General features: G+C 43.4%; 1 protein-coding gene across 1 annotated transcript in view; it reads left to right on the top strand.

The window, feature by feature from the left end:
• Positions 1 to 13,777: 13,777 nt before the first annotated feature.
• LOC126428415 (probable cytochrome P450 304a1) overlaps positions 13,778 to 25,911 on the top strand; it is a 117,908-nt gene continuing 105,774 nt past the window's right edge. The window contains exon 1 of the mRNA XM_050090341.1: positions 13,778 to 13,875. Within this exon, the coding sequence (XP_049946298.1) occupies positions 13,779 to 13,875 (97 nt within the window). The 5' untranslated portion in view covers position 13,778. The remainder of the gene's footprint in view (positions 13,876 to 25,911) is intronic.

The following is a 25,911-nucleotide window of genomic DNA, read 5'->3' as shown; positions in this document are numbered from 1 at the left end:
GCCGAGGGGCATGAAAGGGAAGCAGTGGTTGGGTAAGGAGTGAGACAGGGTTGTAGCCTCTCCCCGATGTTATTCAATCTGTATATTGAGCAAGCAGTAAAGGAAACAAAAGAAAAATTCGGAGTAGGTATTAAAATTCATGGAGAAGAAGTAAAAACTTTGAGGTTCGCCGATGACATTGTAATTCTGTCAGAGACAGCAAAGGACTTGGAAGAGCAGTTGAACGGAATGGACAGTGTCTTGAAAGGAGGATATAAGATGAACATCAACAAAAGCAAAACGAGGATAATGGAATGTAGTCAAATTAAATCGGGTGATGCTGAGGGAATTGGTTTAGGAAATGAAACACTCAAAGTAGTAAAGGAGTTTTGCTATTTAGGGAGCAAAATAACTGATGATGGTCGAAGTAGAGAGTATATAAAATGTAGACTGGCAATGGCAAGGAAAGCGTTTCTGAAGAAGAGAAATTTGTTAACATCGAGTTCAGATTTAAGCGTCAGGAAGTCGTTTCTGAAAGTATTTGTATGGAGTGTAGCCATGTATGGAAGTGAAACATGGACGATAAATAGTTTGGACAAGAAGAGAATAGAAGCTTTCGAAATGTGGTGCTACAGAAGAATGCTGAAGATAAAGTGGGTAGGTCACGTAACTAATGAGGAGGTATTGAATAGAATTGGGGAGAAGAGAAGTTTGTGGCACAACTTGACTAGAAGAAGGGATCGGTTGGTAGGACATGTTTTGAGGCATCAAGGGATCACCAATTTAGTACTGGAGGGCAGCGTGGAGGGTAAAAATCGTAGAGGGAGACCAAGAGATGAATACACTAAGCAGATTCAGAAGGATGTAGGTTGCAGTAGGTACTGGGAGATGAAGAAGCTTGCACAGGATAGAGTAGCATGGAGAGCTGCATCAAACCAGTCTCAGGACTGAAGACCACAACAACAACAACCTTAAACTGATGTATTTAGCCTTCATGATCATTACCGAGAGTTTGTAATATCATTACCGAGTCACCTTGTACATCCACTGTGTTCTGTCATGGAGGTATTTATATTTACTGTGTGAGACACGTGCTGACCAAGTTAGTGGTTTCTAGAGAAAGTCATTTTTATATTGGTATTTCTATATAAGTCAGCAATTTCTTGTGATGCTGTGCCTCAGTAGGAAATGCCTGTGAAGACTCGTGTTGTGTGAGTTGTTTTTGCAACAAGGGAAACTGCAGCGTTATTATTCCATATATATTTCAGAGTGATCATCTTTAATGTTTACAAAAACCTGCGCAGCTAAGCTCCATGTTTGGGGCCGACGCCATCAGCGCCTCTTTTCTTACATTATGCTTTTGTGGAAATATTTTTTAAATCTATAATGCTGTATTGTATTTAATATAAATATCTGTACAACTTCTTATCTTCTTCTGTACATAGTAATACTCTGATCGTGGGCGCTGGTGGAGTCCACCACAAACATAGAGCTTAGCTGCGCAGGTTTTTGAAAGCAGCTGGCTGAGTTTGAATCTACCTGCTTATTGGAACTTTCTTCACGATACACACCTATGCCCAAAGTTATACTTTCCGCATGACTATATGAGTCCACTGAACTTGGTATGTATACTGTAGCGCCAAAGAAACTGGTGCGAGCATGCGTATTCAAATACAGAGATATGTAAACATGCAGAACACGGCGCTGTGGTCGGCAACTCCTACATAAGACAAGTGTCTGGCGCAGTTGTTATGTCGGTTACTGCTGCTGCAATGGCAGGTTATCAAGATTTAAGTGAGTTTGAACGAGGTGCTATAGCCGGCGCACGAGGGATGGGACACAACATCTTCGAGGTAGTGATGAAGTGGACATTTTTCGCGTACGACCAATTCACGAGCTTACCGTGAATGTCAGGAATCCAGTAAAACATCAAATCTCCCACATCGCTGTAGCTGGAAAAAGATCCTGTAAGAATGGGACCAACGACGGCCGAAGAGAATCCTTCAACGTGACACAAGTGCAACCCTCCGCAAATTGCTGCAGATTTCAATGCTTGGCCATCAACAAGTGCTAGCGTGTGAACCATTCAACGCAACATCATCGATAGGGACTTTCGGAGCCGAACGCCCACTCGTGTACCATTGGTGAGTCCACGACACAAAGCTTTACGCCTCGCCTGTGCCCGTCAACACCGAAATTGGACTGTTGATGACTGGAAACATGTTGCCTGGTCGGTCGAGTCTCGTTTCAAATTGTATCGAGTGGATGGACGTCTATGGGTATGGAGACAACCTCATGAATCCATCGACCCTGTACGTCAGCAGAGGACTGTTGAAGCTGGTGGAGGCTCAGTAATGGAGCAGGGCGCGTGCAGTTGGAGCGGTATACGTCTAGATACGACTCTGACAGGTGACACGTACGTAAGCATCCTGTCTGATCACCTGCATCCATTCATGTCCATTATGCATTCCGAGGGACTTGAGTAGTTACAGCAGGACAATGCGACACCCCACACGTCCAGAATCGCTACAGAATGGCTCCATCAACACTCTTTTGAGTTTAAACACTTCCGCTGGCTACCATTCTCTCCAGACATGAACATTATTGATCATATCTGGAATGCCTTGCAACGTACTGTTCAGCAGAGATCTCCACCCCCTCGTAATCTTACGGATTTATGGACGGCCCTGCAGGATTCGTGATGTCAATTCCCTCCAGCACTACTTCAGGCATTAGTCTAGTCCGTAGCACGTCATGTTGCGGCACTTCTGCGTGTTGGCGGGGCCCTACACCATATTAGACAGGTGTACCAGTTTCTTCGGCTCTTCAGTGTGTAAGTATTATTGTAACATCTTTGTATACCTTAGAAATGTGTAGAAAAGTAATATCTTAACATTTGGGTACAGTTTGACGTGTTTGACTGTTGTTTAAAAATTATGTGTAAAACGAAAAGTGTGTGTATATACACACATCAAAAAAAGTTTTGCATCACCTCGGTTCCGAGAGTTCCGGAACCTGTACAGAAAATTGGTATAGAGATCAACATAAACATCACTTCCATCCTTTTTATTGGTCATGCAAACCACAAATTGCATGTTGTAGCACCATACACCGAGACCTTCAGTGGTGGTGGTCCAGATTACTGTACACACCGGTACCTGTAAAACGCAGTAGCACGTCCTCTTGCACTGACGCATACCGGTATTCCTCGTGGCATACTATCCACAACTTCATCAAGGCACTGTTGGTCCTGATTGTCCCATTCCTCAACAGCGATTCGACATAGATCTCTCAGAGCAGTTGGTGGGTCACGTCATCCATAAACAGCCCTTTTCAATCTATCTCAGGCATGTTCGATAGGTTTCATGTCTGGAAAATAAGCCAACTACTCTAGTAGAGCAATGTCGTTGTCCTGAAGGAAGTCATTCACAAGATGTGCGCGATGGGAGCACAAATTGTCGTCCATGAAGAAGAGTGTCTCGCCAATATGCTGCCGATATGGTTGCACTATCGGTCAGAGGATAGCATTCACGTATCGTACAGCCGTTACGGCACCTTTCTTGGGGGGTGCCAGTGGCGTACGTCGGCTCCGCATAAAGCCACCCCAAAAGAGCAGGGAACCTCCACCTTGCTGCACTCGCTGGACAGTGTGTCTAAAGCATTCAGCCTGACCGAGTTGCCTCCAAATATGTCTCCAACGATTGTCTGGTTGAAGGCATATTACACACTCATCGGTGAAGAGAACTTGATGCCAGTCCTGAGCGGTCCATTTGCCATGTTGTTGAGCCCATATGTACCACGCTGCATGGTGTCGTGGTTGCAAAGATGGACCTCACCATGGACGTCGGGAGTGAAGTTGCGCATCATGCAGCCTATTGCGCACAGTTTGAGTCGCAACATGACGTCCTGTGGCTGCACGAAAAGCATTATTCAACATGGTTGCGTTGCTGTCAGGGTTCCTCCGAGCCATAATCTGTAGGTAGCGGTCATCCACTGCAGTAGTAGCCCTTGGGCGGCCTGAGCGAGGCAAGTCATCGAAGTCATCGGCAGTTCCTGTCTCTCTCTATCTCCCCCATGTCCGAACAACATCGCTTTGGCTCACTCTGAGATGCCTGGACAATTCCTGAGAACCTTTCCTGCACAAAGTAACAACTTTGGGCAGGTTTAGTGTCATCTCTGAGCAGTCAAAGGAACTGTGTCTGTGAAATAATATGCACAGTCAACATCTGCCTTCGGGAGTTCTGGGAACAGGGGTGATGCAAAACTTTTTTTGATGTGTGTAGTTCACTCCAACCACATGTCAATGAATGCTTTTGAGGAGCGTTAGTTAAGTCTAATTCCCTGCTGTGCATGTAACGTTTAACGTGCTATTCCACATACACTGACGTATTTAAAGAAAATTTAAAAGGGCATACATTTGTTCAGAATGGATTTTCACTTTACACTGGAGTGTGCACCGATGTCAAACTCTAAAACTGTGAGCTGGACATTCCCCTTAACCTGGGAGTTTTGCCTTTAGCAGGCACAGTTCCAGTTTTCCAGGAAGCTGAATACGTCAATATCAAATTGGTGCGTAAGTTCATAGCGTGTTTTCATAAGTTTTTTAAACGCAATGGATACACATAACAGATACTTTAGTTATCAATAATATATTCTGCTTCACAATTTACAACAGTCTGACAACGCTGGAGCAACTCTTTCATTCCGCGACTGTAGAAATCACGTTGTTTTTTTAGGCGAAGAACTCGTCGAGTCTGTTAGGAGCGCTTTTTCAACCGGAAAGGAAGTTCCTTGAAGGTTGTTCGATAGATAGCGGAAAAGGTGAAAACCTGAGGACGCAAGATCAGATGAATAAGGTGGGTGCAGGACACAGTTCGCAACCTAAGTCCTGTTTAGTGTTTTTTGTGTCCAGCATTGCGGTTTATCGTATCGCGACATTGCTGCTCGCGTTGGTCGAGACCCAATGACTGTTAGCAGAATATGGAATCGATGGGTTGAAGAGGGTAATACGGAACGCCGTGCTGGATCCCAACGGCCTCGTATCACTAGCAGTCGAGATGACAGGCATCTTATTCGCATGGCTGTAGCGGATCGTGCAGCCACGTCTCGATCCCTGAGTCAACAGATGGGGACGTTTGCAAGACAACAACCATCTGTACGAACAGTTCGACGACGTTTACAGCAGCACGGACTATCGGCTCGGAGACCGTGGCTGCGTTTACCCTTGACGCTGCATCTCAGACAGGAGCGCCTGTGATGGTGTACTCAACGATGAACCTGGGTGCACGAATGGCAAAACGTCATTTTTTCGGATGAATCCAGGTTCTGTTTACAGCATCTCGATGGTCGCATCCGTGTTTGGCGACCTCGCGGTGAACGCACATTGGAAGAGTGTATTCGTCATCGCCATACTGGCATATCACCCGGGCTGATGGTATGGTGTGCCATTGGTTACCCGTCTCGGTCACATCTTGTTCGTATTGACTGAACTTTGAACAGTGGACGTTACATTTCAGATCTGTTACGACCCGTGGCTCTACCCATCATTCGATCCTTGCGAAACCCTACATTTCAACAGGATAATGCACGACCGCATGTTGCAGGTCCTGTACGGGCCTTTCTGGATACAGAAAATGTTCGACTGCTGCCCTGGCCAGCACATTCCCCAGATCTCTCACCAACTGAAAACGTCTGGTCAATGGTGGCCGAGCAAGTGGCTCGTCACAATACGCCAGTCACTACTCTTGATGAACTGTGGTATCGTGTTGAAGCTGCATGGGAAGCTGTACCTGTACACGCCATCCAAGCTCTGTTTGATTCAATGCCCAGGCGTATCAAGGCCTTTATTACGGCTAGTGGTGTTTGTTCCGGGTACTGTTCTCTCAGGATCTATGCACCCAAATTGCGTGAAAATGTACTCACATGTCAGTTCTAGTATAATATATTTGTCCAATGAATACCCGTTTATCATCTGCATTTCTTCCTGGTTGAGCAATTTTAACGACCAGTAGTGTACATGCATCATTGTGGTTTAATGCGTTTAAACGATCCTCATGAAATCCTGAAGGTGTTACTGAACTTGGAGAGTCACTAATGTCAAAACGATCTTCCTTAAAATGAGAAAAAAATTTTCTTGTCGTGCTCTGTCCAATGGCATTATCACCATACACGGGGAAAAAGTTTCTGGCTGCCTCCGCTGCTGTCACCCCGCTACTGAACTCGTCGGAAGAATACGTCGGAAATGTTCGGTTTTTATCCTCTTGGCACTTTGCTTTCTAGCATCCTCAGCTCCACTCACTGTCTCCAAATGACAGAATGGCAATATGTAAACTCAGACAGCAACAGTGAACTGCAAATAAAAAATGACAATCGATAAATAAATCCACTGCAACCGGAATACCAACACGCGGTGTATAAACGCTACGAAGTTATAAACCAGTCTAATAAATTTAAACAAAATTTAAAAGAACGTGCACAAGTCCAGAATGGATTTTCACTCTCCAGCGGAGTGTGCGCTGGTGTGAAACTTTCTGTCGCATTAAGACTGTGTGCTGACGAGGACTCGAGTCCTACAACAGCAAACAGTTGCAGTGTGTCAGGGTGTTGAATACGTAACGCCGGCCGAAGTGGCCGTGCGGTTAAAGGCGCTGCAGTCTGGAACCGCAAGACCGCTACGGTCGCAGGTTCGAATCCTGCCTCGGGCATGGATGTGTGTGATGTCCTTAGGTTAGTTAGGTTTAACTAGTTCTAAGTTCTAGGGGACTAATGACCTCAGCAGTTGAGTCCCATAGTGCTCAGAGCCATTTGAACCAACCCTACACTAACAGCAAGAATACTCCAGTTGTCCGGCGGGAGAAGGAAAGACAACGATGTTCAGGAAAAGAAAGGGACGAGACATACGGCCTTAATTATAGGCCTATATCGCTGACGTGAATCTGTGGTACAATTATGGAACATGTTTAATACTCACGCGTTACGACGACTTTTGGAGAACGAAAATCTGCCCAATGAAAATCAGCATGGGTTCCACATAGAGGAATGTTGCGAAACATAACTACATCTGTTCGTTCATTATATCTACGTATATTGACTTCAGTTGACTTCAGGAAGGCATTAGATGTAGTTTCTCACTAATGATTATTGAAAAAAAAAAAACGAGCATACAGAGGATCGGATTAGTTTCATGACTGGATTCTGGACTTCCTTGCAGACGGACGCAACACGGCACTCGTAATGGAGCTTAATCGACAGATTGAGCTTAAGAGGCATAAGAAGTATCGCCATCAGCACAAAAGCCCTCTATAAGCCTTGGCAGTCGGTAGAAGATTGTTCCATTCTTCCCTGTCTAGTGCCGAACTCCTCTAATTCTGAATATCAGTTTTCCATATGTCGTCTCCGACACCTTAGATTTGGTCTTCCAACTCACCTAGTTCCTTCAAGCAATGCGCTCCGCATCTTCTTAATCATTCTATCGTCACCTCTCAGTACATGTCCCGCCAATTGCAGCCTTTTGATCTTAATGTAGCTGACAATGTTTCGTTGATTGATTTGGGGGAAAGGGACCAAACAGCGAGGTCATCGGTCCGATGGGTTCAAATGGTTCAAATGGCTCTGAGCACTATGGGACTTAACATCTATGGTCATCAGTCCCCTAGAACTTAGAACTACTTAAACCTAACTAACCTAAGGACAGCACACACATCCATGCCCGAGGCAGGATTCGAACCTGCGACCGTAGCGGCCGCGCGGTTCCAGACTGTAGCGCGTAGAACCGCTCGGCCGGTCCCAAGGGATTAGGGAAGGATGGGGAAGGAAGTCGGCCGTGGCCATTCAAAGGGACTATCCCGGAATTTGCCTGAAGCAATTTCGGGAAATCACGGAAAACCTAAACCAGGATGGCCGGACACGGGTTTGAACCTCCCGAATGCTAACCACTACGCCGCGTCGGATCAGTGGCTGACAATTTCTGGTACTTTATGTAGAGTATATAGTTTATAGTTCAGTCTCCTCCTCCTGGCACCGGCCCAAGAATTTGTTTCAAGTTCTTCCTTTCAAATATGACCAGTTGCTTTTCATTAAAATGTTGGTAACGTCCATGTTTCGGCACCCACAGGCCTTACTAGAACTTTACACATCATAACTTCCGTTTTCCTCAGCAGCAACTTGAATGTCAGATGTTTTCTGAGGCCACGGTAGCAACTGTTAGCGGACAATATTCTTTTGGATTTCAGCACTGACATTCGTCTTACAGTTTAATGGCTCTGAGCACTATGGGACTCAACTGCTGAGGTCATTAGTCCCCTAGAACTTAGAACTAGTTAAACCTAACTAACCTAAGGACATCACAAACATCCATGCCCGAGGCAGGATTCGAACCTGCGACCGTAGCGGTCTCGCGGTTCCAGACTGCAGCGCCTTTAACCGCACGGCCACTTCGGCCGGCCTCTTACAGTTTACTTCTAATCCGAAGTATGTGACACTACGTATGACATCAAACTTCATGAACCAATTTCTATGGACAGAGACTAATCTGAACAATTTTTCTTTGTTACAGGCATATACTTACAAGGGGAGGGCACGACATTGGGATCTCAGATTTATTTCAAACTTTGTACGCCTTTAGTAGGCCAGTAAAACAACATAATGTGCAAGTAGTAAGGTACACTACCCTGGCAATCCCGAGAAAATCGTAATACAAGTTTTACGCGTCTACTATGTAACGGATCTATTTGTGCGTATACGCTCGATGTTAGAGTTCATGGTGGCCAAGTGGATCCGGTACGGCGACTCAGCGTGTTCGGCCAGAGCGTTCGCTGCCCTCCGTAATAAAAAACTGAGTGAACCGATCGACGATGAACTTGAATGGATGTCATGTGACGCAACGAGCCATAACGAACAAAATGAGATTTTAAAAATGCAACGAACAATTACGAACAAAATTAGATAAAGTAAGTGGTTAGCGCTCGAGTTTAATAAAACGAACGTGAAAGAGGCAACGGTTCGACTCCCATTTAAACTTTCAATCTATATTGTTTTTCATCACTGGTCATATTATATAATTTATGTCACATTTGAGATGTAACATAATTTTTTAAAAACACGTGCATTTTCATGAGTTTCATTTTATTTGACTAGTTACCATTTTTAATTAAATTTAATTATTGGAAGAAACACATTTATAACGATCGATAAGCAAATAAAGAAACGCATAGAGTTTTCCTGAAAATGTATGCCTGTCGTGGTTTGCGAATCTGGTAAGGTACCCGGAACTACTTTGCACCTCGACGCTTCGAGCTGCAGATACAGAGGCAGGCCCCATTTGTCAGTTAACCTGCGTAGCAGTGAGACGTTGCCAATGTTGCAAGAACGAATAGTGTAGGTAAAATTTTTTTTTTTCGATATCACGGAATTTACGATTGTACTACAAAAATCAAAGTTTGAGCGGGAACCGAACCGTCGCCTCGTACACGTCCGTCTTATAAAGCTCGAACGCTAACCACTTGACCATCATGAACTCTGAAGTACGGCACATATAATCTCACCAAAAAGTATTGGCAAAGTTACGTTTTGGTGGTTGTCGGTTAAACGAAACAATATTTCAGAACAGAACCCAGACACGTGCCACCTTACATTACATAAGTTACAAATATGTCCAAATCACCTGTCCGTGAAGTAACATACATTGTTATGAAAATAAACATCGCTCTTCTGCATCCAAAAAAGTGTTGGCACACGCCTATGAATCGGACAGTGTGTTCGTTTTCTTCATTGATGTTATCCTTCTAATAGCTAGTGTGCATCCCTTTAGCATCTATAACGGCACGTAAACGGCTAGGAATGCTTTGTATTAAATTCTGGGCGGTATCAGGAGTAATTTTCGCCCATTCCTCCAGGAGCACTTTGTCCAGGTCGTTTGTACCGGAAGGACGCTTTTTTCTGACTTGTGTGTCAAGATGAGCCCACAGGTTCTCAATGGGGTTCAAATCAAGGCTCTGAGGTGGTGTTAGAATCCTTCTGGGGGCATTGTACAGGAACCACTCCCGGGTTTTCATGGGTGGTTGTCTTGCTGGAAATGAAACACCCCAGTAAGGCCCAATGTCCGTGCACTAGCGTGTAAGTTACCTCGCAACACGTCGATATATCTCATATGACCCATTGTACCGTGGATTACAGCTAGATTTCCAACGCCGGACGCCGCCATACAGCCCCAGACCATGATGCTGCCCCACCGTGTTTGACTGTGGGATGCATGTGTTTGATGTCGAGGTGCGTATTCGGCTTGCGCCAAACTTTCTTTCTCGCATCAAATCAGAACACATTGAACTTCGATTCGTCGGTAAATATCAGTGTTCCAAAACTCCATCGGCTCGCTGATGTAGTCCTTGGCAAACTGGACGCGTTTCTGCCGGTTAATTTCCTACATGTATGGCTTTTTCCTGGGTGAACGTCCATGCATGTCAGCCTCATTCAACACATATCGTATAGTTTGAACACTAACCGTCTTGTCGGACGTTGTCTGAACAACCTAAGTTATAGCTGGTGCACTTGCAGCAGATTCCTTCCGAGCAAGTGCGATGATACGGCGACACTTGGGTTGTAAGCACTTTTGGACGACCAGGACGACACTTATTCGTTGTTGTTCCAGTCTCTTTATATTTATGAATGATGTACCGTGGTGTAGCTAACAGATACCTCTGCTCCGATTTTTCGATAGCTTCTCCCTTGTGAATGAAGCAATACTACTCTCTCACGCAACGCCACTGAATGATCCTTCTTCTTCGGCTCCATGTTGACCACTATCGCGCAATACAGCAACATACTAGCGGCTGGGCCGTGAACAACACGCAGTGTCTATTGTGTCAGCAGATGGCGTTCCGGTACTTGAAAACCCAGCAATATACCGAGAAGCCACGCTCTCTGCCAATACCTTTTGTGTGCAGAGGAGACACATGTTTGCCCTTAACACTGCATTTCTTTGTTAATGGTAGGCACTGTGGCAGGATTGTAATGTCTGGTATGTGAGGCAGCACGTACATGTGCTGTGTACCGGAAGGTGCGGCGTTTGTAACCAGGAACGATACATTCGCACGTGTGCCAATACTTTTTGGTGTGACTGTACATCAGTGACATAATAGACGCGTAAAACTTCTCTCACGATTTTCTCCGGACTGTTGGAGTAGTGCGCCCTTACTACTTGCACATTATATCTATGAATATTCAAGGGTTATTGAAAAAAGCTGATCAACCTGTTACAAACAGATAATAGGATTTAACGAAGGCATACTGATACGAGGGTAACTAAATCAAATTATTTGGGAAACAAAAATTAGAAAAAATAGACTGGAATCGCTTGCTGTGCTATTCCCGAGTAATAAACAAAATCACTGTCTTTGGATACGTCGTGGTTGAAAGTGTATGAAATATCTCTGGAAATAGAAAACGAGATCAATTTTCAACTTCTAGTTCACACAATTACATTCACAACGTGATTCAAAGATGTTTTATGCCCGACCCACACGGCAGGGAATGGTTCTTAATTAGCCGGTACAATATACAGGGTGAAAAGTATTTAAACCGACAAACTCTGGGAGGTTGTAGGGGACATCAAAACAAATATTTTTCCCCAATGTCATTTTTTCCTATGAGGATTATTTAAACCGATGTAGGCCGTATTACGCTCTTCAGTTGTTAGAGGCCGTATTACGATCTTCAGTAGTTAGAGGCCGTATTACGCTCTTCAGTTGTAGGCAAGTGCTGTCCACCAGTGTAGTAGTGCATTGTCTCTGTTTACTAATGGAGCGATACACCTGGAGTGAGTACACTGATATGTTTGGTGCGTACTACGTAGCGCACCACAACCGACGAGCTGCACAGCGGGTTTATCAACAACAATATCCTAATCGCCGTATCCCGCATCATACGACCTTTGCTGCTGTGTACCAACTTCTGCGTGAGATCGGGTTATTCAGCAGATTACCTGGACAGGGACGCCGTTGCACGGTAAGAATGCTGCAATTTGAGCAAGCTGTGGAGCGGGATCCTTCAATCAGCGCTCGTGCGATTGCACTTAACATGGAGACGAATCAGACGAATGTAAGAACACTCCTTCGAGAGCAATTGTTACATCCATTTCACTTACAACGTGTCCACAACCTGGAACCAATTGATTATCCACCCAGAGCACAGTTTTCGCAGTAGTACCTGGAACAGTGTGAAATGCATCCTACATTTCCATCCTCTGTGTTGCTTACCGCTGAAGCAACGTTCGGGCGTGATGGAGCCTTCAACATGCACAATTAGCATGTTTGGAGTGAGGATAACCCACATGCCACAGTTACTAGCGCTCACGAAGTTCGCCTCTTCGTTAATGTGTGGGTCGGTGTTGTTGGGGACTGTTTAATTGGGCCGTATCTTCTTCCTAGGCCATTAAATGGCAGGCACTATTCCAATTTTCTCGCCAGAGCATTGCCAGAATTGCTGGAAGACGTCCCGCTCCCTACAAGACAACACATGTGGTTCCAACATGACGAGGCGTCGGCACATTTCAGTCGTCGTGTGCGTCGATTCCTGGACCGACGGTTCCCAGAAACGTGGATTGGCAGAGGTGGTCCTGTACCATTGCCTGCTCGATCCCCAGATATGTCCCCTCTGGACTTTTTTTTGTGTGGAGAGGGATGCGCAACCTTGTTTACGCAACTCCTGTTGCATCAGAGGAGGATCTGGTTGCCTGGATAGTAGCAGCAGCAGAAAACAATTCAGGATACTCCTGGGGTTTTTGCCCGTGTCAGACAGAACATTATCTGACGGCCGATGTGACCGTGCGGTTCTCGGCGCTTCAGCCTGCAACCGCGCGACCGCTACGGTCGCAGGTTCGAATCCTGCCTCGGGCATGGATGTGTGTGATGTCCTTAGGTTAGTTAGGTTTAAGTAGTTCTAAGTTCTAGGGGACTGATGACCTTAGATGTTAAGTCCCATAGTGCTCAGAGCCATTTGAACTATTTGGTGTAACCTTTGTTTACGTGTCAATAGAGGCATTTTTGAAAATCTACTGTAATTAAAATTGGGTTGCGTTAATGTGTTGTCTCTTAGTCATAAAAAATGGAAAAGCGCATGTAGGTTTAATTAATTTGCCGCCAGAGAAATCTTCCTCTTCCGGTTTAAATACTCCTCGTAGGAAAAAATGACATTAGGCACAAATATTTGTTTTGATGTCCCCTACAACCTCCCAGAGTTTGTCGGTTTAAATACTTTCCACCCTGTATACACAAACTTGTGAGATCAGCTCCGCTGCCGAAGGGGGGAACGTCGAAGCATCAGTGCAGTTGCGACGCCGGTGGGCGTGCGGGCATAACTGGCAGCAAGCAGTTTGTTGGCAACACAAAGTATTTTGATGGAGCCGCCGATACAAGCGTGACAGAAATGTTAGTGTTATGGCTATGACGTTGTCGCGCTGGCCCAGAGGCCAGGAGTCAGTGGGACTCACGCGTGGATACCATTTTTATTTTTCTTTCTTACTGATGATTTTTCAGCTCGCATATTTAATGAACATATTTATAATTCTTTTCACAATGGTACCGGAAAAACCGTATTTCGTACTAACTACTGATTTTCTCCCTTGTTATGACTGGCATATCTGTGATACGTCTCAGATTCGCAGTGGTGTCGCGGAGAGCTGTTTTGATTTGCGGATCATCTCATCTGCGCTGTCGTACGTAATCACTTGACGCGCCAGGCGGTGGTGGGGAAGCTGCGGCCTGTTTAAAATGTGCCGGGAGCTGTCCAGTCCCGAAGTCGCCGTCATGGTGTCTGCGGAGCTTGTGCTGGCCGCCGTTGCCGTGGCGCTTCTGTTGTACCTGGTGAAGGCGGCCTGTTCCAGGCCGCACAACTTCCCTCCAGGTGAGCTGCACCTCCAGCGGTCAGGCTGCCGTGGTCGAGGGACCGGGCTTGCCAAGCTAGCGGAATTTCCTGTAATTTCCAAGAGTGATTGCCTATCGAAGTCGCGGGGTGCAAACGGCACGTATCGAAAGTGCGATTGTAAATCGATCATGCGACTCTCTCTTCGCGGGCCTTATGAGTATGTTTACGGTGGTCACTACAGCAACGACAAAGGAAGAGCGTTAAAAAAACACTTGTAATCACAAAGGAGACGACTTACCTTCAGGAAACGTTAGCGACAGCAGCCCCTCGTCGTTTTTTGTTTTGCCGCGGTTGTTCATACTAGCAGTGTTGTGCTGTTAGTACTTCTTAGCAGTTTGTGTAATACTGTCAAAATGAAACATAGATATGCACTCTCAATAAAGTTATCATACACAAGGTACCTAATCTTGACTGTTGTGGCCAACTGCTGTCAAAACTGATATCTAACAGACATTAAAGTACGATAAGATGTGTTGGAATGACACTGACGAAATTATGTACATATGTTTAACAATTATCAGCTCTAAAGCTCTCAAACACTGAAGAAGAACTCAAAGTAATTTCGTGTCTGCTATAAGCAAGCAGTCATAAGAGTTCACAAGTAAAAATTCACCCATTACACAGGCAAATATTAATGATGAATGTCACTGTATAAATATCTGACTGCTTGCATTACGCATTTCTACATTATCCCACACTTATATTCTTTAGTCTTAATGAGGTAATCAGAAACAGACCAAGCCATCGACTTTGCCTTGTTTATGCACAACATTGACTTTAGACAATCGAGATAATGGACAGCATCCTTGGCGATACTACCAATTAATACTTCCCAACAGAATTTCTTACACTACGCGAGTTGACGGAAATTTGCGCTCACTGCAGTTAACAAATATCAGATTTTTTGATATAGTGCAGATGAAAGCTCATGAAATAAAAAAGACAGTGTGGATACCATTTTTATTTTTCTTTCTTACTGATGATTTTTCAACTCGCATATTTAATGAACATATTTATAATTCTTTTCACAATGGTACCGGAAAAACCGTATTTCGTACTAACTACTGATTTTCTCCCTTGTTATGACTGGCATATCTGTGATACGAACAACTTTGACGTTGGAACATGCGGCACACCATGGGCGGAGCTTAGGATATGGATTGATGTGGAGGGGGGTGATTTGGCGGGAGTTGCGCACCATCGGGGGCTGTCGCTAACGTTACGTCTTACCTTACTCGTCGTCGGTGTTGTCGTCATGTGAAAGTCCATGTGATGTGTGCGCTGCAGGGACAATTCCACTTTTGCCATAGCCTGGGTAAACTGCCAAGGCAAGTTGTGTGAATAGAGATACTGAAACAAGTACAATTCGTCCCTTTGTCCTGGACGCCCTTCTCTTTTAATGGAAGACTTCACAAATTTCCTTAGGCGCTCGACATTCCACATGTGTACACTGGGGTCATCCGAAGTCACGAACTCTACAGAGTGGTTAACGAATTCGTGGTCGAATCCTTCAGCTTTCAGAGTCTTGTAGGACTGAAATCCGTCTGTAATGACTTTAGTACCAGGCAGCATGAAGTGCTTTATCAGACCCACTAATGTGACCTTGTCTCGGGACAATACTCTCACAATGAAACACTTCCAGGACTCTCTTTCTATTCCACCGAATACCCAAATATGATCTATTTCACCCTTTGGAGGTCGTCCTCTCTGGTTCTTCTTCCTTCTAGCTATATGAGATTCGCCCACTTCCTCAACTCTACTCACTCCACCAACTGATACACTGTCACTACCACATAACAGACTTCTCTGCAAAACCCGAAATAGCCACACACGGTATTAGCAGATAATTCAGTTTCCGATGCTGCTGCTTGCCACGCGTAGTCTCGAGTCCAGCAAGATAGAAGAATTACGTTGGTCAGGACATATTTGCGAGAAAAAGTCAATTTTCTACGCTGGATAAGCATGGAATTAGATTTTTTCCATGTAAGAGAATCCGCCGAAGATTAGATTAGATAAGTTTTTCGTTCTATAGATCCGTGCTGAGGAGATCCTTATGGATGTGGAACATGTCAAATTTTTTTGAAAGCTGAAATAACACTACTAATAGTATGAATACATACAATACATCATTTGTTTCTATTAAAAAATTCGTCAATGGAGCAGAAGGAGTGGGCCACTAGTAAGTCTTTCAGGCTCCTTTTAAACTGATCTTTATTTGTAACTAAATTTTTTATGTTTGCTGGCAAATTATTGAAGATGAGTGTTCCTGAGTAGTGGACCCCTTTTTGAACTAAAGTAAGTGCTTTTAAGTTCTTGTGCAAATCATTTTTGTTCCTGGTATTGTATGTATGAACTGAGCTGTTTGTTGCAAAAAGAGATATATTATTTAGGATAAATTTCGTTAAGGAGTAAATATACTGAGAGGCAGTAGTTAGTCTACCCAGTTCTTTGAAGAGGTTTCTACAGGACGTCTGTGAATTTACTCCACAAATAATACGTATTACACGCTGTTGGACTCTGAAAACTTTTGTTTGACTTGAAGAGTTACCCCAAAATATTATACCATATCACATTATGGAATGAAAGTAGGCAAAGTATTCAAGCTTTTTCATTTTTATGTCAACTATGTCTGCTAACACTCGAATTTCAAATACGGATTTATTAAGGCGTTTCTGCAGTTCAGTGGTGTGCTCCTCCCAACTGAATTTATTATCAAGTTGTAATCCCAGGAATTTAAGACTGTCGACCTCTTCTATCTGCTCTTCTTCATACTTTATGCATATGCTGGGTGGAAACCTCTTACAGGTTCTGAATTGCTTATCGTGAGTCTTTTCGAAGTTTAATTTCAGTGTGTTGGCTTTAAACCATTTATTAATATCCATGAAAATATCATTAGCAGATCTTTCTAGAACTACACTCAACATACTATTTATTGCAATACTTGTGTCATCTGCAAACAAAACGAACTCTGCTTCTGGCAGTGTAACTGATGAGAGATCATTAATGTACACAAGAAAAAGCAATGGCCCTAAGATGGATCCTTGTGGGACACCACATGTAATTTCTGCCCATTCTGCTGATGACTGATGACTTAATTCACTAGTTCCTTGCACTTTGTTTCCTGTTAGTGAGGTATGACTTGAACCAGTTTGCAGCACTGCCCGTGACACCACAGAATTCTAATTTATTTAAAAGAAACGTCAGGAACACCAGACAGCGACTCGCTATCGACTGAAACCGTCTGGGATTCCCAAGCGTGGAGGAATGTAATTTAGCGCAACTAAAGGAACGAAGGAAAACAGATGAAAATGACGATCACAAATAATTGATCATAATGTCCGCAACGTGACGCACATGATCGATTTACAATCGCACGTTCGATATGTGTCGTTTGGACCCTGCGACTTCGATAGGCAATCATTCTTGTAAGTTACCGAATTTCCGCTAAATTTTACGGATTTTACACTCGGTCAGAGGATGAAATTTTGCATTTAGCGCGCAACGAATTTGTGGATTGATGTCTGCAACAATATTTTTCAGTTTAATTCAGCCTTTCCATCTTCTTTTTTTTCCAATCGTATCGACCAACTAGGATCATGTTAAAAACTTCAGTTCCTCTACTTCCTCTGTTGTTGTTTCCTATTTTTCTGGTATTCCCTCATTTTCTCTCCATGAAGTCTCTTCTTTTCTTCTGTTCACGTTGTTCCTGATTTATATTTCTCCTGGTTTGAAAGTGTTCCAAATTTAGTATTTTATTTTTAAAACGGTTTCTGTCTGCTAATTCTGATTCTTTGAAGCTGTTTCTTTCTAGATCTTTCCTCACTTTTGTAATCCCTGGTATTGTCGATTTCTTCTTCCAGAAATGTAGGAGTATTTGTTTCGTTAGTCTATTTCCATCCATTTGGCAGAGGTGTCCGTAAAAGGTTAATCTTCGTTTGGCCATTACTTCAGATTTTTCTCTATATTTTTGTAGATCTCCTCATTACTTCTTATTTTCCAACCAAATTCAGTATTTATTGCATCCATTATTTTCTAATATCCCTCTTTCTAGTACCTCTAGTCTGTCCATCTTATAGTTCATCGTTAGGCATTCAGATCCATATAAACATTCTGGTTGTACCACTGTGGTGTAGTGTTTAAGTTTTGTTTTTCTATATATACATTTCCTGTTGTAAATATTTTTGGTCAAACCATATGCTCTTTCCATTTTGTTAATTCTTACATCTACTGCAGATTTTTTCTAGTCCATTCTGTTGTATAGTCTCTCCAAGATATTTAAATTTATTTACTCTCTCTATTTTACCTATTTGTGTTTCTATGAATTTTGGTGCATTTTTTATATTTGTCATGAATTTTGTTTTTTGAGCTGAAATTTTGGTGACCAATTCTGTTTGCTGTGTTTTCCAGAGGGTTTATCTGAATAACTACTTGTGTCAGGTTTTCTGAAAGTATTGCGAAATCATCCGCAAAAGCCAAACAGTTTATCTGAATTCCATTTGTTTTCCTTCCCAGAGTTATTGGGCCAATTTTGTGAATTTTTAGCTCCAAATTCCAGACCCTTACAATTTTTGCTAGAACACAATTAAACAGTAAAGGAGATAAACTGTCACCTTGTCTAACACCACTTTTTATTTCAAATGGCTGAGATACTTCTGCCATAATTTTGGCTTTATTATTGTACCTGTTTATTTGCTAATTCTGATTTACCACCAAATTCTCTAATGATCTTATCTCTTGTTTCTCTGTCTATACAATCAAGTGCTTTCTTGAAATCAATAAATGACACTATTATTGTTTTGCTCGTTAATATTCTATGGTGAATTACTGACTTTAAGCTAAAAATTTGTTCTGCACAGTATCTTTCCTTTCGAAAACCACCCTGACATTCTCCCAGTGATTGTCTAAAGTATCTACCACCCTGTTCAGGAGAATTTTTTATAATATTTTGTATGCCACTGGCAGAAGTGACACTCCTCTGTAACTGTTGACGTTTTGTTTGTCTCCTTTTTTATGTAGCGAGTGAACTGATGCTGTTTTCCATTCAATGCGAATCTTTTCGATTTTCCAAATGTTCCCAAGAAGCAGTTGTAGATCATTTATGATTTTTGGTTCTGACCACTTCAATAAATCTGCAGTAATGCAGTCTTCACCACTTGCTTTATTGTTTTTGAGTGTTTTGATAGCCTCATGAATTTCTAACTCTGTTGGTGGGAAATCTCCTCTGGGTTTTCAGGTATCCCTGGAAATTATAATTTATCTCTTGGAACTGGAAAGTATAACAGTTCTTCAAAAAAATTTGCTAAAATTTCATAATTTTCTTTGTTGTTTAATCGCATTTTGCCATTTTCATCTTTGAAACAAGTATTTGGTGCCTGATATCCTTTAAATATGTGTTTAAGACCTTGGTAAAAATTTCGAGAATTATTTTCGGTGAAATTTTCTTCTATTTCAATAACATGAGAAATTTCTAAGTTTCTTTTGCTTTTCCAGATTATTTTTGATTTTTCTTTTCTTTGTTGTCTGAATTGTTCACGGGCTTCCTCTTTTTTGAGAACACCTCCATTTCCTCCATTTTCGAGTCTTTGTATTAGTGCTTCTTCACACTCCTCATTCCACCATATTTTTGGCCAATCCTAAGGTTTTCTCTGCTGCTTGAGTTATTTGCATCTGGAGTTCACGCCAATCACCTTCTTCACTTGTCTCAATTTCTTCTTTATATTTTTCTACATTTTCTTCTGTAATATTAGCTGTAGTGGTGTTGTATCTCATCACTTTCTTGGTCGCCTTTTTTGTTTTAGATGGGAGACATTTTATTTTAATCTTAGAAACATAATGATCAGAGTCGAATTCTCCATTTCTGACTATTTTAACATTCCGTGATATACCTTTCAGATACGGCTACATGATCCTGTTGAAATTATCCTAGGTTTGGATTTGGATGTCTCCAAGTTTTGGTTTTTCTTGGTAGTTTGCGGAAATGTGTGGACATGAGTTTCAACTGGAACATTTTAAACATATTCCATTGTACAATTTGAAATTATGTTTAGTGCGAAAAATCCTAAAGTGGCGACAATATGGCTCCAACTAACTCTTAAAAATCAGATTTTGATATAGTGTTTCTCCTGCCTCAACACAACAAAACAATCTTTCCCAGTCTTAGTTCACTGCTTTTAGCATTGCAGTTACAAGTTGCTGTGGCCTGAAGTCGGTACAGTGCATAGTGTTGAATTGTTAATGTTTATGGTGCAGTTAATCGCGTTGCAATCAGTGATTTTCTTTACTTTTTTATTAATTGTCTCATCAAAATGTGGAAGCAGAAGGACAAAAAAAAACACCCAAAAGTTTAGAAAAGAGTGGCTTAGCAACAGACTATTGAAAGACTGGCTTGTTCAGATCCCCGTCGATCCTTCTAGCGTGCGGTGTCGATTTTGCCAGTGCAATTTCAATTAGCGCCCTTGGATTTACTGAATCATTCAAAAAGCGTGTAAAAGCTGCGGCACCCTTTCCTGCACAGGGGCAGTTGAAACTAGATGCACATGTAGTTAGGCAGTCCAATGAAGTTTCTGTTGCAGAAGCTGCATTATGTTTATTTGTGGCTAACCATTCCACAATAAGATCTGTGGCTCACCTCTGCAGCCCTTCAAAAGGTGTTTTATAGGTGCTGACCATGTCTCTCAGATGCTTTTGCATAGAAGCAAGTGTACCGGTATGATTAAAAACATTATATACCCACATTTCAAAGCCAGTCCGAAAATGGACATAGGAGACGGATATTTCAGTGTAATTTTGGATGAATCTACAGTAATTTGTTAGCTGCGTGTGTGATATACTTTTCTGAGGCCCAAGGTCGCATTGTTTCCACATTCTTGGGAATGTTAGAGTTAGAGGAAGGCAACGCAGTGCCAGTAACAGGTGGTTTGAAATCTTTGCTTAATGAGTATGGCTTGAACATTCATTTAATGACAATGAAGCAGTTATGGTAGGCGTCAATAATAGTGTGTGTATCAGAATTTGAAAAGAGAAGTTCCCCGTCTTAAATCTTTGCGACTGCCATTCCGTGCAGCTGGCGGTATCTTCTGCCCCAGCTGAAAATTTGCCTCGGAAATTGGAATTTTTGTTGTCAGGAACGTGTTCATGGTTTTCCAAGTGTTCATCTCCTCAAATTACTCACAAAAAGTTATTCAGTGCAGTAAATGACGGAGCTAATCCATTGAGAATAGTTCAGAAGTGCAATACACGTTGGATGTCTGTTTTAGAGGCTGTTTCTCATGCTTTGTCTCAGTGGCTTGAACTAAAAACCAACTTTGAGATAGCAGTGCTTCATGAGAAGTGCTATACTGCCCAAGTCCTCCATAATACACTCCTGGAAATGGAAAAAAGAACACATTGACACCGGTGTGTCAGACCCACCATACTTGCTCCGGACACTGCGAGAGGGCTGTACAAGCAATGATCACACGCACGGCACAGCGGACACACCAGGAACCGCGGTGTTGGCCGTCGAATGGCGCTAGCTGCGCAGCATTTGTGCACCACCGCCGTCAGTGTCAGCCAGTTTGTCGTGGCATACGGAGCTCCATCGCAGTCTTTAACACTGGTAGCATGCCGCGACAGCGTGGACGTGAACCGTATGTGCAGTTGACGGACTTTGAGCGAGGGCGTATAGTGGGCATGCGGGAGGCCGGGTGGACGTACCGCCGAATTGCTCAACACGTGGGGCGTGAGGTCTCCACAGTACATCGATGTTGTCGCCAGTGGTCGGCGGAAGGTGCACGTGCCCGTCGACCTGGGACCGGACCGCAGCGACGCACGGATGCACGCCAAGACCGTAGGATCCTACGCAGTGCCGTAGGGGATCGCACCGCCACTTCCCAGCAAATTAGGGACACTGTTGCTCCTGGGGTATCGGCGAGGACCATTCGCAACCGTCTCCATGAAGCTGGGCTACGGTCCCGCACACCGTTAGGCCGTCTTCCGCTCACGCCCCAACATCGTGCAGCCCGCCTCCAGTGGTGTCGCGACAGGCGTGAATGGAGGGACGAATGGAGACGTGTCGTCTTCAGCGATGAGAGTCGCTTCTGCCTTGGTGCCAATGATGGTCGTATGCGTGTTTGGCGCCGTGCAGGTAAGCGCCACAATCAGGACTGCATACGACCGAGGCACACAGGGCCAACACCCGGCATCATGGTGTGGGGAGCGATCGCCTACACTGGCCGTACACCACTGGTGATCGTCGAGGGGACACTGAATAGTGCACGGTACATCCAAACCGTCATCGAACCCATCATTCTACCATTCCTAGACCGGCAAGGGAACTTGCTGTTCCAACAGGACAATGCACGTCCGCATGTATCCCGTGCCACCCAACGTGCTCTAGAAGGTGTAAGTCAACTACCCTGGCCAGCAAGATGTCCGGATCTGTCCCCCATTGAGCATGTTTGGGACTGGATGAAGCGTCGTCTCACGCGGTCTGCACGTCCAGCACGAACGCTGGTCCAACTGAGGCGCCAGGTGGAAATGGCATGGCAAGCCGTTCCACAGGACTACATCCAGCATCTCTACGATCGTCTCCATGGGAGAATAGCAGCCTGCATTGCTGCGAAAGGTGGATATACACTGTACTAGTGCCGACATTGTGCATGCTCTGTTGCCTGTGTCTATGTGCCTGTGGGTCTGTCAGTGTGATCATGTGATGTATCTGACCCCAGGAATGTGTCAATAAAGTTTCCCCTTCCTGAGACAATGAATTCACGGTGTTCTTATTTCAATTTCCAGGAGTGTATGTACAGTGATGACGTAAACAAAATTTATCTTACCTTTTTGAAACCTTATTTGGAAGAATGTCAGCTGGTAAATAAGAAATTTCAGTCAAATTCTGCAGACTAATCACGCCTTCTAAACGATGTTGTTTTACTAATCCGTGGGCTCGTAAGGAGAATTGTTGTGCCAGGGTATAGAGGCGATCTTTTAACAGTAGATGTTCGCAAATATAAGTCGCCAAGAACATACTTAGGTCACGAAGTCGAAGTCTTACTGCAGGATATGAATACTTTCAACAAATTTTCATATGACGTCGAGAATTCCATAAGGAAAAGATGTGAAAAATTGTTTCCTTTGCTTCTGAGCTGCAACGCCGTTTGCCCAAAAATGTAAAAGTGTTGCAAAAAGTATACTTAACTGTTCTAAGAGAATGCTTGAAAGTGATAAAAGAACCTATAGTATCGCTGGCTAAGGAAATGGGCTTATCAGACAGTACAGTAACAAAAATTGATTTTCAGTGGTGCAAGCTCACTACTGTCCAATGGAAACAAATCAACAGTACTGCGGTGTTCTGAAATGAAATTAGGTCATACAGAGATGCCAGCGGCTTAAATTCTTTCCAAGAACTCTCTGATCTGGCTATTGGTTTTGGTTTTACCACGGTCCAGAGGTGGAAAGGACCTTGAGCCAACTAAATTTGATAAAAACATCTCTCCAGAACAGACTAATTACTTTTATGGCGAAAGGCATAATTACAATAGGAGCTGGTCTTAATCGTGCTGGTTAAGTGCTGTCACGAATACGACTGCCAGAGAATGTTCTACAAGAAATCGGCGCTATGAGAGCATATGCCCCAGGGACACCTTCACTCAGTCGCAGTACTTCAGCAGACAACCTACTGCAGGGAGAGGAGGGAAATGAAATACTGTGGCTTCAACTACAGTAATGTGGTGAGTGGAATGTGAGCTTAGTAAACTTCTTTTTAGTAGTGGTAGTAGTAATAATAGTAAAAATAATAGCAATAATAATAATAAAATGCTATGACGATGACAAAAAATTTCTTTGTAAGTTATCAGTGCATTGATATTTCGTTTTCAGGAGGGTAAATAATAATAATAAGCAGTTAGCGGAATTTTAACTTCAGTTTAGCCGAATACATTTTTATGCGTTGGCAATGCTGCAAGGGACCCTCACACGTCACTAACATTGTCTGTACGTCAATTTATTGACCGTCTGAGGATGTGTATTTGCAGTACTAGAAATTATTACAGTAGATGCACCATATAGCTGCTTATAATAAGCAATCTTTATTCACGACAGACTGTTTCGGCTTTATCGCCATTTTCAAGTTCGTCTAGACTGATGTGACGTCCATATTACGTCGTTAGTAGACTGTCTTATAACTGTCACTGTTTTAATAAGATGGTAAATGCAGTCAGTATGTTGAAAATAAACATAGAACGTTGTAAGAGTGGAAATGTCAAACTACTGTCACATCGGAATTAAGGTTATATTTTCAACATATTGACATCATTTACCATCTTGTTAAAACAGTGACAGATACAAGACTGTCTCCTAACGACATAAAATGCACGTCACATCAATCTAGACGTACTTGGAAATTTGTGGTAAGTTCCTATGGGCCCAAACTGCTGAGGTCATCCGTCCCTAGGCTTACACACTACTTAAACTAACTTACGCTAAGGACTTCACACACCCCCTTGTCCGAGAGAGGACTCGAACCTCCGACCTAGACGTACTTGAAAATGGCGATAAAGCCAGAACATCCTGTCGTGAATAAAGATTACTTATTATAAGCAGCTCTTTGGTGAATCTACTGAAATAATCATGTCCTTATCAGGCATATACACTACTGGCCATTAAAATTGCTACACCAAGAAGAAATGCAGATGATAAACGGGTATTCATTGGACAAATATATTATAAGAGAACTGACATGTGATTACATTTTCACGCAATTTGGGTGCATACATCCTGAGAAATCGGTACCCAGAACAACCACCTCTGGCCGTAATAACGGCCTTGATGCGCCTGGGCTTTGAGTCAAACAGAGCTTCAATGGCGTGTACAGGTACCCCAGCTGCCCATGTAGCTTCAACACGATACCACAGTTAATCAAGAGCAGTGACTGGTGTATTGCGACGAGCCAGTTGCTCGGCCACCATTGACCACACGTTTTCTATTGGTGAGAGATCTGGAGAATGTGCTGGCCAGGGCAGCACTCGAACATTTTCTGTATCCAGAAAGGCCTGCAACATGTGGTCGTGCATTATCCTGCTGAAATGTAGGGTTTCGCAGGGATCGAATGAAGGGTTGAGCCACGGGTCGTAACACATCTGAAATGTAACGTCCACTGCTCAAAGTGCCGTGAATGCGAATAAGAGGTGACCGAGACGTGTAACCAATGGCGCCCCATACCATCACTTCGGGTGATACGCCAGTATGGCGATGACGAATACACGCTTCCAGTGTGCATTCACGGCGATGTCGCCAAACACAGATGCGACCATCATGATGCTGTAAACAAAACGCCTGTCATCTCGTCTGCTAGTGATACGAGGCTGTTGGGATCCAGCACGGTGTTCCGTATTACCCTCCTGAACCCACCGAGTCCATATTCTGCTAACAGTCATTGGATCTCGACCAACGCGAGCAGCAATGTCGCGATACGATAAATCGCAATCGCGATAAGCTACAATCCGACCTTTATCAAAGTCGGAAACGTGACGGTACGCATTTCTCCTCCTTAGACGAGGCATCACAACAACGTTTCACCAGGCAACGCCGATCAACTGCTGTTTGTATATGAGATATCGGTTGGAAACTTTCGTCATGTCAGCACGTTGTAGGTGTCACCACCGGTGCTAACCTTGTGTGAATGCTCTGAAAAGCTAATCATTTGCATGTGACAGCATCTTCTTCCTGTCGGTTAAATTTCGCGTCTGTAGAACGTCACCTTCGTGATGTGGCAATTTTAATGGCCAGTAGTGTATTAAGCTGCTAGCACTAAAGAAGAAAAAATTGTTGACGATTACTAGAAATATTGACGAGCAGCACTGATGGCCCTCGGAATATTCTAGGCATTGTCAATAAGTAATGAACGACTGATGTCGAATATTGACGGTTTGACAGTATTCTCCATGCAGATTCGATTATTCAAGTAGCCTTTTCCCACAAAATAGTTTTATAACATGAAGCTATTTAGATCCAAAAACTTTTTCAAGTCTCAAATAC

The sequence above is a fragment of the Schistocerca serialis genome, chromosome 12, assembly GCF_023864345.2.
Source record: "Schistocerca serialis cubense isolate TAMUIC-IGC-003099 chromosome 12, iqSchSeri2.2, whole genome shotgun sequence".
Classification (NCBI taxonomy): domain Eukaryota; kingdom Metazoa; phylum Arthropoda; class Insecta; order Orthoptera; family Acrididae; genus Schistocerca; species Schistocerca serialis.
Note: the sequence above shows the minus strand (reverse complement) of the source record. Positions and strands in the feature narration are given on the sequence as shown.